The sequence below is a fragment of the Salvelinus fontinalis genome, chromosome 6, assembly GCF_029448725.1.
Source record: "Salvelinus fontinalis isolate EN_2023a chromosome 6, ASM2944872v1, whole genome shotgun sequence".
In the NCBI taxonomy this organism is placed as follows: Eukaryota; Metazoa; Chordata; class Actinopteri; order Salmoniformes; family Salmonidae; genus Salvelinus; species Salvelinus fontinalis.
The window spans coordinates 76,806,770-76,822,413 of NC_074670.1; the positions used below are offsets into that span (position 1 = coordinate 76,806,770).

Consider the following 15,644-nt stretch of genomic DNA (forward strand, 5'->3'; position numbering starts at 1 on the left):
GTGACGTAGTTGGTACACTGCAGATGGTGCGTCGTGTAGCGGCGTTTTCAGGTCATGGATTTTTTTTTCTCCAAATGGCACCCTACTCTCTACATAGTGCACTACTTTTGACCAGGGCCCAATCTGGTCAGAACGGGTGGAATATGTATGGAATAGGGTGACATTTGGAACACAGTTCCTGTGTCTAGATACGTAAGATTTAGAACAGTTCCTGTGTCTAGATACGTAAGATTTAGAACAGTTATGTATGAAGGTGTCAGGATGAAAACCCCAAACAGAGATTGAAATAAGGCTGGCCTCTCTGAGATTCCCTGGCCTCTCTGAGATTCCCTGGCCTCTCTGAGATTCCCTGGCCTCTCTGAGATTCCCTGGCCTCTCTGAGATTCCCTGGCCTCTCTGAGATTCCCTCATCTTTTCCTCATTAAATATGTCTCTTTTTTTAATTGTTCCATGTCCAATAAATGTATATATTTGATTGATTTAATAGCAGAGGTAAGTTATTTTACAGGTAGCCTAGTGATTAGAGTGTTGGGCCAGTAACCGAAAGGTTGCTAGATCGAATCCCCGAGCTGCCAAGGTAAAATCTGTTGTTCTGCCCCTGAACAAGGCAGTTAACCCACTGTTCCTATGCCGTCATTGTAAATAAGAATTTGCTTTTGAACTGACTTCCCTAGTTAAATAAAGGTAAAATAAATAAATAGACCCACATACGTTTGAGATTTGTAAATGGGATGCGATCGCCTGAAAATGTATTAATCAAAGAAAGAGAAACGTCATGGGAAGGAACATATAAATGGTAAAGTTCATGTTGAGCATTTGTGTAATTCAAGTGTGTTCTCAACAGGCTTCTGGTGAGAAGGTCTAGCTGTGATTCCATTGGTCAAATGCATTTTATAGTACTTGTTTACATAACGTCCTAGTCTACTCTACCGCCTCCTTCTTAGAACATCTCTGCTCTCTAGTGGCTGATGTGGGAACTGCAACAAGGTCATTTGAGAATTGGAACAATGTCATTGAAGTGATATCTCATGTTTACTGATGAGGGTGATACAGTATGTAGCCCACAAACAACCCACACCATGATTCAATCATTGACAGTGTTGTGCATGGTAAAACTGACAAACGTAAAATGTCTGATCAGAGGGCATTTGGTGCCATAGGTCTACTACAACTACCTTGACTAACCCGTAGCCCAGCACATTAACTCTGTATAGGTACCCCCTGTATATAGCCCACCACATTAACTCTGTATAGGTACACCCTGTATATAGCCTCGTATTGTTATTTTATTGTTACTTTTTATAATTTTTTACTTTAGTTTATTTGGTACATTTTTCCTTAAGTCTTTCTTGAACTGCGCTGTTGGTTAAGGGCTTGTATATAAGCATTTCATGGTAAGGTACACCTGTTGTATTTGGCGCAGGTGACAAATAAAGTTTGATTTGATTTGCGAGGAATAGGTCAAATGCTTGGCTTTACAGTTCCCACTGCAAGAATTACAGGTCCCATAGTAAATGGGAAATATTTCAATCTTGAAAAGGTGAAATCCACAGAAAGTGCAATATCAGTTGAGCTCAGCCAGATACAGTAGTATTGTATGGTTTATCCAGACCATTCCACACCTTTATAATCTCACATAAAACGCAGCTGCACATGAGGGCTACTTGCTGTTGTTGTTTTACATTTCCTCCAAGAATCAACAGATCCCTTTTCCATTCAACCTTAACATTAGATACATTTGGTAATACAGTCATAATATAATATAATAACACCTAAATATTAGACAATTGTTGATGAAGCCTCCTCTTTTATTTCAGAGAAATATAAAACATATTTTGATTTGCATGCAAATATTATGATAATATTTGTGCCAGCAATATGTAGATGCTCAAAGTAGCTCAGTCCACAATACAAACAGACATATTTAAATATGGTTGAAACAGAGCAACTAATGCGTAATAAACATGTTATAAAACCATGACTCATTTGTAATAATCTCCCAGATCATTACCAGGCAGGCTGGCCTCGCCCCTCCTCCCAGATCATTACCAGGCAGGCTGGCCTCACCCCTCCTCCCAGATCATTACCAGGCAGGCTGGCCTCGCCCCTCCTCCCAGATCATTACCAGGCAGGCTGGCCTCACCCCTCCTCCCAGATCATTACCAGGCAGGCTGGCCTCGCCCCTCCTCCCAGATCATTACCAGGCAGGCTGGCCTCACCCCTCCTCCCAGATCATTACCAGGCAGGCTGGCCTCGCCCCTCCTCCCAGATCATTACCAGGCAGGCTGGCCTCACCCCTCCTCCCAGATCATTACCAGGCAGGCTGGCCTCGCCCCTCCTCCCAGATCATTACCAGGCAGGCTGGCCTCGCCCCTCCTCCCAGATCATTACCAGGCAGGCTGGCCTCGCCCCTCCTCCCAGATCATTACCAGGCAGGCTGGCCTCGCCCCTCCTCCCAGATCATTACCAGGCAGGCTGGCCTCGCCCCTCCTCCCAGATCATTACCAGGCAGGCTGGCCTCGCCCCTCCTCCCAGATCATTACCAGGCAGGCTGGCCTCGCCCCTCCTCCCAGATCATTACCAGGCAGGCTGGCCTCGCCCCTCCTCCCAGATCATTACCAGGCAGGCTGGCCTCGCCCCTCCTCCCAGATCATTACCAGGCAGGCTGGCCTCGCCCCTCCTCCCAGATCATTACCAGGCAGGCTGGCCTCGCCCCTCCTCCCAGATCATTACCAGGCAGGCTGGCCTCGCCCCTCCTCCCAGATCATTACCAGGCAGGCTGGCCTCACCCCTCCTCCCAGATCATTACCAGGCAGGCTGGCCTCACCCCTCCTCCCAGATCATTACCAGGCAGGCTGGCCTCACCCCTCCTCCCAGATCATTGCCAGGCTGACTGGCCTCACCCCCTCCTCCAGGTCATTACCAGACTGACTGGCCTCACCCCCTCCTCCAGGTCATTACCAGACTGACTGGCCTCACCCCTCCTCCAGGTCATTGCCAGGCTGACTGGCCTCACCCCCTCCTCTAGGTCATTACCAGGCTGACTGGCCTCACCGCTCCTCCAGGTCATTACCAGACTGACTGGCCTCACCCCTCCTCCAGGTCATTGCCAGGCTGACTGGCCTCACCCCTCCTCCAGGTCATTACCAGACTGACTGGCCTCACCCCTCCTCCAGGTCATTACCAGGCTGACTGGCCTCACCCCTCCTCCAGGTCATTACCAGACTGACTGGCTATGATGTGTGTTGTAATTCCCTGGCTATGATGTGGGATGTAATTCCCTGGCTATGATGTGGGGTGTAATTCCCTGGCTATGATGTGGGATGTAATTCCCTGGCTGTGATGTGGGGTGTAATTCCCTGGCTGTGACGTACAGTAGGTACCTGGGAGACGTCCATGAAGCTGGGTCTGACTGTGGAGATGAGCCCTAAGGTCTTAATGGGACAGTTGACCAGCTGGGACAGGATATCGCAGGCTGCCTCCGCCAACTCTGTACAGCTGTCCACCTGCAGGAGAGGAGAAGGAGGAGGAGGAGGAAGGAGAGGGAGGGAGGGGGGAGGAGGGAATAGGAGGGAGAGCAGGAGGAGCAGGGAGGAGGAGCAGGAGGAGAAGGGAGAGCAGTAAGAGCGAGCAGGAAGGAGAGGAGGGAGGGGGAGGAGGGAGGAGGAGGAGATAAACACATAATAGCAGCCCAATTCATAGGCCTACACTACAAATTAAACACAATTTTTAACACATCTGGTTAGTAGGCTATACAATCAGTGTTAATGTCAATGTCAAATAACATAGCCTAATATTTTCAATTTCATTACATTGATAAAATCACCAATTTTTCTATTAAATATGTTTTTAATATTTCTTTGTGTGTTGTTTGAGGGAAATCAGCTTGCAATCAACACAAAATGTTGAAAAAGACTCAAAATAATGAAAATAGACGTTTCAGGGAGGAATGGAGAGAATTAGGAGTTCTTACCATATTTCTCCAATGTCAAACCAGAGTGTGTTGTTTGCAACGCTGTTCGCAAATAATTAAATCTTAGACATCCGTATGAATCTAAGCATGGCACTTTCAAAAGTTATACCTTTCCATCCAGACAGAGGCTCTGCCGATGCAGAAAAATGTAAGCTTCAACTGCTGGCTACTCGTCCGTTGCAAAACCCAACAACCGGTTTGACGTACTGCCAAATTCTCTAAAATGACGTTGGAGGCGGTTTATGGCAGAGAAATGAACATACAATTCTCTGGCAACAGCTCTGGTGGACGTTCCTGCAGTCAGCATGCCAATTGTACGCTCCCTCAAAACTTGAGACATCTGTGGCGTTGTGTTGTGTGACAAAACTGCACATTTTAGAGTGGCCTTTTATTGTCCCCAGCACAAGGTACACCTATGTAATGAGCATGCAGATTAATCAGTTTCTTAATATGCCACACCTGTCAGTTGGATGGATTATCTTGGCAAAGGAGAAATGCTCACTAACAGGGATGTAAACAAATTTGTGCACAAAACATGAGAGAAAATATTTTTGCGCGTACGGAACATTTCTGTGATCTTTTATTTCAGCTCATGAAACATGGGACCAACACATTACATGATGCATTTATATTTTTGTTCAGTATATTTTCAGTGCAAGTCAAGCACTGCACATGATCCAGGCTAATTGCAGACAATCTTTGAATTAGTAAAGACTTTAGTTATTACTTTCTTAAATCACATCTATGTAGGTCCAGTAAATATCAGAAAACTCTTAAGTTTTAAAAAGGGTAAAGAATTTACAGGCACACATTTAGAAGGACAAACGATCTGTCATATTATCATAGGACATCAGTTCACAGTGAGGGATAAAGGCTTACAACTTTCAATTGCCTACACAGCAAGAGCAAGCTGAGGAGAGGCATACACTTGACATTTGAGTGGATAATTAGACAAAACACGTGTTTATTTTATTGTTTGTTTGAAAGTCGATGCCATTGTTAGTCCTATGTTTGAACCTGGATTCCTGGTCTAACTGCTAGGCCTGCAATAATAACCTTGGCCCCTACTCACTTACATTACAGGTTGGGTTGGTAGGACCATAAACTAACACTTGTTGGAATAAAACATAATAGAATGGAATATAAAAACAAAATTTCTAAGCCTAATCGACACATTTTAAATTGCCTTTGTACAGCTTTGAACAACATACGCTACAAAATATGAACTGTGCAAAAGGTATTCAATGATCAGCGAAAATGAAGGGAAGGAGACGAAACAAATGGAGGACACCAGCTTAGAATATTTAGATGCACCCCCAAATTCATCACACGCTGCCCACGTCACCTACCCAGCTCCTCATCTCTCCTGCGCATATCCGCCGCAATTTGAACCGTGTGAAGTCAGCATGAAAAACCACACATCGACAACCTAAACAAGTAATGTCAATATTCTTGTATTTTAGCTTCAAGCTGTAGTACAGCACTTGTTGCGGCGATAAGGAGATCGCTAGCTAGCTAGCAAGCAAGCCACGTTTCTCCCCCTTAGCATCCGAATATCGTTTTTGCAACGTCAACACCCTCCTGCTTAGGTAATTACATGATTATCTTATTGTTAAACAGGTAAATATCTCAAAATGGTTTATCTTGAAAATAACGTTTACTTTAGCTAACTAGGTTCAGTAGCTAGTTTGTTGGTGCTTGATCGGAAAGCAGTCACATTTGTTTTTATAAAAGCTAGCTAGCCGTTGATCATGACTCTCAGTTCCATTACATTAACGTTACACATGAGTCATTGGACAAAGTCGTCTTATGTGTGGGGGAGTTTAGCTCCGACGGAAAATGCCGTACGGCTGCAACTCGTTAAACAGGTTAAAACGATATACAATAAGTGTGTAGTTTGCATTTGTGTAATTATTTTGATGTGGTATGAAAATAGAGTGATTTAGCTATGTTTCAATACATTTAGAATCGATTCACGTTTTAACATGAGATGGAGTATTTGGCTGTTTTGGCTTCCAGAGCCAATGCCTCTTTAAAATGAACATGTAACGTTAGGTTAGTTAGCAACGGTCCTTGCCCTATAGGAGTAACGTTAACGTTACGGTCCTTTAGTCCAATATTGGGCTGGCTAGCTAGCTAGCTAGCTATGCTAATATAATATAGCTATGATTAAAATACAGATTGTACGAAAATAAGTTACTTTACATTTGCTGTGGTGTCATAGGTACAGTTGCTATTGAGCCAATAATTTATCCATTGCATTAATGTTATTAGGACGCATCCAATAAATAGGGTTAGCTATGTGACGCGAAGCTAACCAAAGGACTTTCATGCCATGGCTAGCTAACTAATGATGTAACTTGTTTTCTGAGGTCGATGTAGCTAACAGTACTAGAGGTCTCCAAATGTTGCTTACTGTGACCATCCTGTCCTATCTGTGTCACTCATGATCATCTATTATAGCTTTGGGGTACCCATGAAAGGATTCCATTCATTATACAAACATCCTTTGTCATTACAATACATTTGAAGAAGAGATGGGTAGGTAGCTAGGCAGGATCCTTGTATCTGCTTTTAGCAACACTAGTATTTATATTGGCTTCAGAAAGTATTCATACCCCTTGACTTATTCCACATTTTGTTGTGTTACAGCCTGAATTCAAAATGGATTAAATATATATTTTTCTCAGCCATTTCTCACTCATGACAAAGTGAAAACTGGTTTTTAGAAAATTTTGTGAATTTGGTGAAGTACAGAAATATCTAATCTGAAGTAAATTTGGGTAAGTCTCTAAGAGCTTTCCACACCTGGATTGTGCAACATTTGCCCATTTATTCTTTTCAAAATACTTATAGTTCTGTCAAATTAGTTGTTGATCAGTGCTAGACAACCATTTTCAGGTCTTGCCATCGATTTTGAAGTAGATTTAAGTCAACTGTAACTCGCCACTCAGGAACATTCACGGTCTTCTTTGTAAACAACTCCTGTGTAGATTTGGCCTCGTGTTTTAGGTTATTGTCCTGCTGAAAGGTGAATTCATCTCCCAGTATTTGGTGCAACACAGACTGAACCAGGTTTTCCTCTAGGGTTTTACTTGTGCTTAGGTCCATTTTGTTAAAAAAATATGTATCCTGAAAAACTCCCAAATCATTAACAATTACAACCATACCCACAACATGATGCAGCCACCACTATGCTTGGTAATATGGAGTGTGGTCCTCATTAATGTGTTGTATTGGATTTGACCCAAACATAACACTTTGTATTCAGGCCAAAAAGTGAATTGCTTTGCCAATACCAAAAAGCAGTATTACTTTAGTGCCTTGTTGCAAACAGGATGCATGTTTTGGAGTATTTTTTTTTTCTGTACAGGCTTCTTTCTCTTCACTCAGTCATTTAGGTTAGTATTGTGGAGTAACTACAATGTTGTTGATCCATCCTTAGTTTTCGATCACAGCCATTAAACTTGAACTGTTTTAAAGTCACCAATCCCTGTGCGGCTTCCTTCCTCTCCGGCATTGAGTCGCCTATATCGTCGTAGTGACTGGATGTATTGATACGCCATCCAAATACATACAGTTGAAGTCGGAAGTTTACATACACCTTAGCCAAATACATTGAAACTCAGTTTTTCACAATTCATGACATTTAATCCTAGTAAAAATTCCCTGTCTTAGGTCAGTTACGATCACCACTTTATTTTAAGAATGTGAAATGTCAGAATAATAGTAGAGAGAATGATTTATTTCAGCTTTTATTTCTTTCATCATATTCCCAGTGGGTCAGACGTTTACACACTCAATTAGTATTTGGTAGCATTGCCTTTAAATTGTTTAACTTGGGTCAAATGTTTCGGGTAGCCTTCCACAAGCTTCCCACAATAAGTTGGGTGAATTTTGGCCCATTCCTCCTGACAGAGCTGGTGTAACTGAGTCAGGTTTGTAGGCCTCCTTGCTCGCACACGCTTTTTCAGTTCTGCCCACAAATGTTCTATAGGATTGAGGTCAGGGCTTTGTGATGGCCACTCCAATACCTTGACTTTGTTGTCCTTAAGCCATTTTGCCACAGCTTTGGAAGTATGCTTGGGGTCATTGTCCATTTGGAAGACACATTTGCGACCAAGTTTTAACCTCCTGACTGATGTCTTGAGATGTTGCTTCAAAATATCCACATAATTTTCCTGCCTCATGATGCCATCTATTTTGTGAAGTGCACCAATCCCTCCTGCAGCAAAGCACCCCCACAACATGATGCTGCCACCCCCGTGGGTCACGGTTGGGATGGTGTTCTTCGGCTTGCAAGCCTCCCCCTTTTTCCTCCTAACATAACAATGGTCATTATGGCTAAACAGTTTTATTTTTGTTTCATCAGACCAGATGACATTTCTCCAAAAAGTACGATTTTTGTCCCCATGTGCAGTTGCAAACCGTAGTCTGGATTTTTTTATTGCGGTTTTGGAGCAGTGGCTTCTTCCTTGCTGAGCGGCCTTTCAGGTTATGTCGATATAGGACTCATTTTACAGTGGATATAGATACTTTGTACCTGTTTCCTCCATCTTCACAAGGTCCTTTGTGGTTCTGTGATTGATTTGCACTTTTCCCACCAAAGTACGTTCATCTCTAGGAGACCGAACGCGTCTCCTTCCTGAGATGTATGAAGGCTGTGTGGTCCCATCGTGTTTATACTTGCGTACTATTGTTTGTACAGATGAACGTGATACCTTCAGGCGTTTGGAAATTGCTCCCAAGGATGAACCAGACTTGTGGAGGTCTACAGTTTTTTTTCTGAGGTCTTGGCTGATTTCTTTTGATTTTCCCATGATGTCAAGCAAAGAGGCACTGAGTTTGAAGGTAGACCTTGAAATACATCCACACGTACACCTCCAATTGACTCAAATGATGTCAATTAGCCTATCAGAAGCTTCTAAAGCCATGACGTCATTTTCTGGAATTTTCCAAGCTGTTTATAGGCATTGTTAACTTAGTGTATGTGAACTTCTGACCCACTGGAATTGTGATACAGTGAAATAATCTGTCTGTAAACAGTTGTTGGAAAAATTACTTGTGTCATGCACAAAGTAGATGTCCTAACCGACTTGCCAAAACTATAGTTGTTAACAAGAAATTTGTGGAGTGGTTGAAAAACGAGTTTTATTGACTCCAACCTAAGTGTATGTAAACCTCCGACTTCAACTGTATATGCATACATGCATGCATACATACAGTACCAGTCAAAAGTTTGGATACCTACTCAAGTTTATTTATTTATTTTTATAAAAATGTTCTACATTGTAGAATAATTGTGAAGAAATCAAAACTATAAAATAACATAGGGTGGCCTTTAAAATGTTTTATTCGATTCCTCATGTTGTACTCATTGTTAGGAAGAATTATGGTCCAAATCGGATGTTAGGTATTATATTTATTGAATATTATATGAATCCTATACATTTATAATGTCAATTTGGGTGCAATCAGTTAGCTTCATTTCTCAGAAATCTAATTATAGTTCAACAAAAAAAAATGTTTCAGGAATGATAATCTTTCTAACTACAGAAACAATTTCAGAAAAATCTGAGATAGTGGGTGTCATGGCTTGCTGAAATGACATGGAATGACCCCCCCCCTTTGCATAAGTACCAACCCTACAAACAATCGGCATATTGAATTTGATTTAACTTCTGGCTTCCGGTGGGCTATTCTCCTTTTTTGGTTCCTTATAAGTCGTTCATGGCAAGTGGAGTGGCTGGAGCGTCATCAAATCAGATCCCCTGTCACACAATGATGTAGCTAGTAGCCCCTACCTGTCTACGGTCAAAGCAACGACATGTCACTCTTCTACTGCACTGTCACGGTCAGTGGCTCCTGAGCTGGGATAAGCCAGATTTATTTTTTTGTATAGGTCCAATGCCTTGTGTTTGGTCTGGTATTTGGTAGCTACAATATGGATTGATCCTCAAAACAGCAGTAGTGCAGATTTATTTTCAGAGATATATATGTGTATGTGAAGCTGATGAGTAAGTAGATTATTTATTTTTTTGTTCATAATGTTTTTCCTTGCAGCTTTTCAGAGTGTGATGGAGATATGTGTGATGTTAGGTAGTAAGGAGGGGTATGGAATAGAGGTTGACCGATTTATTATTTTTCAATACCGATTATTGGAGGACCAAAAAAAGCCGATACCGGTTAATCTGCCTATTTTTATTTGTAATAATGACAATTACAACAATACTGGATGAACACTTATTTTAACTTAATATAATACATCAATAAAATCAATTTAGCCTTAAATGAACAATGAAACATGTTCAATTTGGTTTAAATAACGCAAAAACAAAGTGTTGGAGAAGAACGTAAAAGTGCAATATGTGCCATGTAAAAAAGCTAACGTTTAAGTTCCTTGCTCAGAACATGAGAATATATGAAAGCTGGTGTTTCCTTTTAACATGAGTCTTCAATATTCCCAGGTAAGAAGTTTTAGGTTGTAGTTATTATAGGACTATTTCTTTCTACGATTTGTATTTCATATACCTTTGACTATTGGATGTTCTTATAGGCACTTTAGTATTGCCGGATATGTATAATTCTGGCAAGTTAATTACGGCCTTTGTAAGGAATAAATGGACTTCACACAGTTCGCAATGAGCCAGGCGACCCAAACTGCTGCATATACTCTGACTGCTTGCACGGAACGCAAGAGAAATAACACAATTTCCATAGATATAAGAAATTAATGTTAGCAGGCAATATTAATTAAATATGCACGTTTAAAAATATATACTTGTGTATTGATTTTAAAGAAAGGCATTGATGTTTATGGTTAGGTACATTGGTGCAACGACAGTGCTTTTTTCGCGAATGCGCTTGTTAAATCATCACCGTTTGTCGAAGTAGGCTGTGATTCAATGAGAAATTAACAGGCACCGCATCGATTACATGCAATGCAGGACACGCTAGATTAACTACTGATTATGTTAAGATTGATTGTTTTTTATAAGATAAGTTTAATGCTAGCTAGCAACTTATCTTGGCTTCTTGCTGCCCTCACGTAACAGGTAGTCAGCCTGCCACGCAGGTTCCTCGTGGAGTGCAATGTAAGGCAGGTGGTTAGAGCGTTGGACTACTAACCGGAAGGTTGCAAAAACGAATCCCCGAGCTGACAAGGTAAAAATCTGTCGTTCTCCCCCTGAACAAGGCAGTTAACCCACTGTTCCTAGGCCGTCATTGAAAATAAGAATGTTCTTAACTGACTTGCCTCGTTTAAATAAAGGTGTAAAAAAATACAAATAAATAATCTGCAAATCGGTGTCCAAAAATTACCGATTGTTATGAAAACTTGAAATCGTCCCTAATTAATCGGCCATTCCGATTAATCGGTCAACCTCTAGTATGAAAGGGTCTTTGAGTGACATGTAAGAAATAGAACATTTTAGTTTTGGACCTTATGATTTATTGAGAGGGACTACTGCACATCAGCCCATTGACTAATCCTTATCTTGGTGTGTATGACGTCAATGTAATATTTACTGGCCTGTTTCATTTCTGTTTACTCTATTGCCGTGGCATGACAAGGATCTTGTTTCCCCTCATAAATAGTCTAACTTATGACCTTCTTGTTTGCTTTTTGTAATGTGAAAAGGTTTTCTTTGTTTAACCATAATGTGTCTTTTGTTTTGTTCCCAGACCAAGGACTTACAATGACACTGAAGGTCAAGCTGAGTTCAGTTTGCCTGGGTGTAGAAGGGATGACCTGTGCTTCCTGTGTTCAGTCTATTGAGCAGCGCATTGGGGGTCTTCCTGGAGTCGTACACATCAAGGTGGGTCCGGTACACATTTATGGGAGGTTTCCCAGACCCAGATTAAGCCTAGTCCTGGACTCCAGTGAGAATGATTTTAATTGTATTTTTTAAAATAATTTTGTTCAGGACTAGGCACAATCCGGGAAACTGGCCCAATGTGTTTTAACATGTGTATCACAACTTTATAGGATAGGCCTTTGTGTGACATGTACATGTGTTAGATTATAACCTACACATCCAACTGATTTGACAGAATCTGAAGCAGGTTTTCACCCTTACAGCTTTGTGGTCATCAATCTTTCACCTTTCAAACAGAATGTCTTCAAACTGCCAAGTCTGCATTTCCACCATACCCTTGACACCATTGCACAATTTCCAGAGATTTAAAATAGCGGAGTGTGCTTCTTTTTCTTCTTTTTCTCGGTTTCAGAACATTTTAAAAACTAGATGTGAAACTAACTAGCTAGAATTGAGAAAGCAGCAAAAACCTTTCTTTATTTTATCTCTTACCAACTATAATTTTATATTTCTTTTCACCCAACTAAATATCCCATAGCATCTGATTTCCAGGTCGCGTCCTATTCTCAACTACTTTTGACCAAGGAATCAGGGAATGGGGTTTGGGATGCACCTCCTCTCCCCTAAGGGGATGGCTTGTTCATATAGCTTAATTGAAGATTAACAGTGATCCTTACTTCCGTGTAGCAGCTGTAATAATGTCCTAGATGGCAGTAAATGTGGCCTGGCCTTCTCTGTGTGTTTACCCCTCAGGCACAGGTTAATGAGGATATAATGTAATCGTGTTGTTCCTGACAGAGAGCTGGTCTTTACAGGACTGTCATTTGGTTATTGTGGGTCGATAACCGGCTGAACGGGTAGCAGACGGAGGATGGGCAATGTCATCAATTCCTTTAAAGGGTCTGGGGACGTTAATGTGTGTTATTGTAAAAACGGTACATGTCCTTTAAGTGAGGAGTGAATAGATTGTTGTTGCATGTGGACGGTAGGCCTGTAGGATAGTTTTTGACTAGTGTCAAAGTTAAAAACAGTAGTAGACTGTATGAGGAAAGGACAGTCTTTCTCTCTCATTTACTCTCGCTCTCCCTGACACACACACACACACACACACACACACACACACACACACACACACACACATATATATTTAGGAAAACATAGATCTCTGGTACGTGCACACACACTTCCCTCCTGTGTTTTTAACTTGCAGTTCAGTCAGGGTTGAGTGGTCATGTGATGGCGTCAGTTAATCACAAGTTTCCGTGTGTGTGTGTGTGTGTGTGTGTGTGTGTGTGTGTGTGTGTTAGAGAGATATGGGTTCATTATATTGCTACTAGAACGTGCTGGAAGCTTCTGAGGCCAATGCACTCCTCTTTATATACAGTACCAGTCAAAAGTTGGAACACACCTACTAATTTTTATGTTTTACTATTTTCTACAATGTAGAATAGTGAAGACATCAAAACTATGAAATAACACACATGGAATCATGTAGTTAAACAAATCAAAATATATTTTATATTCTTCAAAGTAGCCACCCTTTGCCTTGATGACAGCTCTGCACACTCTTGGCATTCTCTCAACCAGCTTCACTTGGAATGCTTTTCCAACAGTCTTGAAGGAGTTCCCACATATGCTGAGCACTTGTTGGCTGCTTTTCCTTCACTCTGCGGTCCGACTCATCCCAAACCATCTCAATTGGTTTGAGGTCGGGGGATTGTGTAGGCCAGATCATCTGATGCACCACTCCATCACTCTCTCAGATCACACTGTTGAAAAACAAATGATAGTCCCACTAAGCGCAAACCAGACGGGATGGCGTATCGTTGCAGAATGCTATGGTCGCCATGCTGTTTAAGTGTGCCTTGAATTCCAAATCAATCACTGACACTGTCACCAGTAAAGCACCATCACACCTCCTCCTCCATGCTTCACGGTGGGAATTACACATGCGGAGATCATCCGTTCACCTACGTATCACACAGACACGGCAGTTGGAACCAACAATCTAATTTGGACTCATCAGACCAAAGGACAGATTTCCACCGGTCTAATGTCCATTGCTTGTGTTTCCTGGCTCAAGCAAGTCTCTTCTTATTATGGATGTCCTTTAGTAGTGGTTTCTTTGCAGCAATTCGATCATGAAGCCCTGATTCGCACAGTCTCCTCTGAACACTTAATTTTGATGTGTCTGTTACTTAAACTCTGAAGCATTTATTTGGGCTGCAAATTCTGAGGCTGTTAACTTTAATGAACTTATCCTCTGCAGCAGAGGTAACTCTGGGTCTTCCATTCCTGTGGCGGTCCTCATTAGAGCCAGTTTCATCATAGCGCTCGATGGTTTGTGCGACTGCACTTGAAGAAACTTTCAAAGTTCTTGAAGTTCCATATTGACTGACCTACATGTTTTAAAGTAATGATGGACTGTCATTTCTCTTTGCTTATTTGAACTGTTCTTGACATATTTTGGTGGACTTGGTGTTTTACAAAATAGGGCTATCTTCTGTATACCAACCGTACCTTGTCACAACATAACTGATTGGCTCAAACACATTTAGAAGGAAAGAAATTCCACAAATGAAACTTTTAACAATGCACACCTGTTAATTTGGATCCGCCCCCCTTTTTTTTTTTTTTTACTAAAATAACATACGCAAATCTAACTGCCTGTAACTCAGGACCTGGAGCAAGGATATGCATATTCTTGATACCATTTGAAAGGAAATGTGGAAATGTTAAATTAATGTAGGAGAATATAACACTTTAGATCTGATAAAAGATAATACAAAGGGGAAAAAATGTATTTTTTTTGTACCATCTTTGACTTGCCAGATAATGGCCCTACTGTTATATTCCAATCCAGGCGCAATTTAGATCAATATTGCCCAAATGTGCCTAATTGGTTTATTAATACATTTTCAAGTTCATAACTGTGCACTCTGCTCAAACAATAGCATGGTGTTCTTTCACAGTAATAGCTACTGTAAATTCGAGAGTGCAGTTAGATTAACCTCTCTAGGCTAGATCGGACGCTACCGTCCCACCTGACCAACATCCAGTGAAAGTGCAGGGCGACAAATTCAAACTACAGAATTGTAAATATTTAACATTCTTAAATACACATACAATATGTCAAAATAAAGCTTAACTTCTTGTTAATCCAGCCACGGTGTCAGATTTCAAAAAGGCTTTACGGCAAAAGCAAACCATGCTATTATCTGAGGACAGCACCCCATCAAACAAACACAGACAATCATATTTCAACACGCCAGGCGCGACACAAAAGTCAGAAATAACGATATAATTCATGCCTTACCTTTGAAGAGCTTCTTCTGTTGGTACTCCAATATGTCCCATAAACATCACAGATGGTCCTTTTGTTAGATTAATTCTGTCGTTATATCTCCAAAATGTCAATTTATTTGGCACGTTTGATCCAAAAAAACACCGGTTCCAACTCGCGCAACATGACTACAAAATAGCTAATAAGTTACCTGTAATCTTTGTCCAAATATTTCAAACAACTTTCCTAATACAACTTTAGGTCTTTTTTTACATAAATAATCGATACAATTTAAGACGGGATAAACTGCGTTCAATAGCGGATAAAAACAAAGTGGAGCGAGCTTTCAGGTCGCGCGCCCCAACCACAACAGAACACTAGACCTGACCCTCGTTCTGAACAGCCCTACTTCTTGATTACACAAAGGAAAAACATCAACCAATTTCTAAAGACTGTTGACATCCAGTGCAAGCAAATGCCTTCGAAATCTAGATCCACATAGAAACCTATTTAACACTGTCACCTCAAAAAAAAAAAAAAACCTGGATGGTTTGTCCTCAGGGTTTCGCCT

At 41.2% G+C, this 15,644-nt stretch overlaps 1 protein-coding gene across 6 annotated transcripts in view; it reads left to right on the forward strand.

The window, feature by feature from the left end:
* Positions 1-5,290: 5,290 nt before the first annotated feature.
* Positions 5,291-15,644, forward strand: part of LOC129858465 (copper-transporting ATPase 1-like) — a 43,981-nt gene continuing 33,627 nt past the window's right edge. Inside the window, exons 1-2 of one of the 6 annotated variants that reach the window (XM_055927717.1) lie at positions 5,291-5,562; positions 11,657-11,790. In XM_055927717.1, coding sequence (XP_055783692.1) covers positions 11,671-11,790 — 120 coding nt within the window. In that variant the 5' untranslated portion in view covers positions 5,291-5,562; positions 11,657-11,670. The other 5 variants (XM_055927718.1, XM_055927719.1, XM_055927720.1 and 2 more) reach the window with 5 other exon arrangements.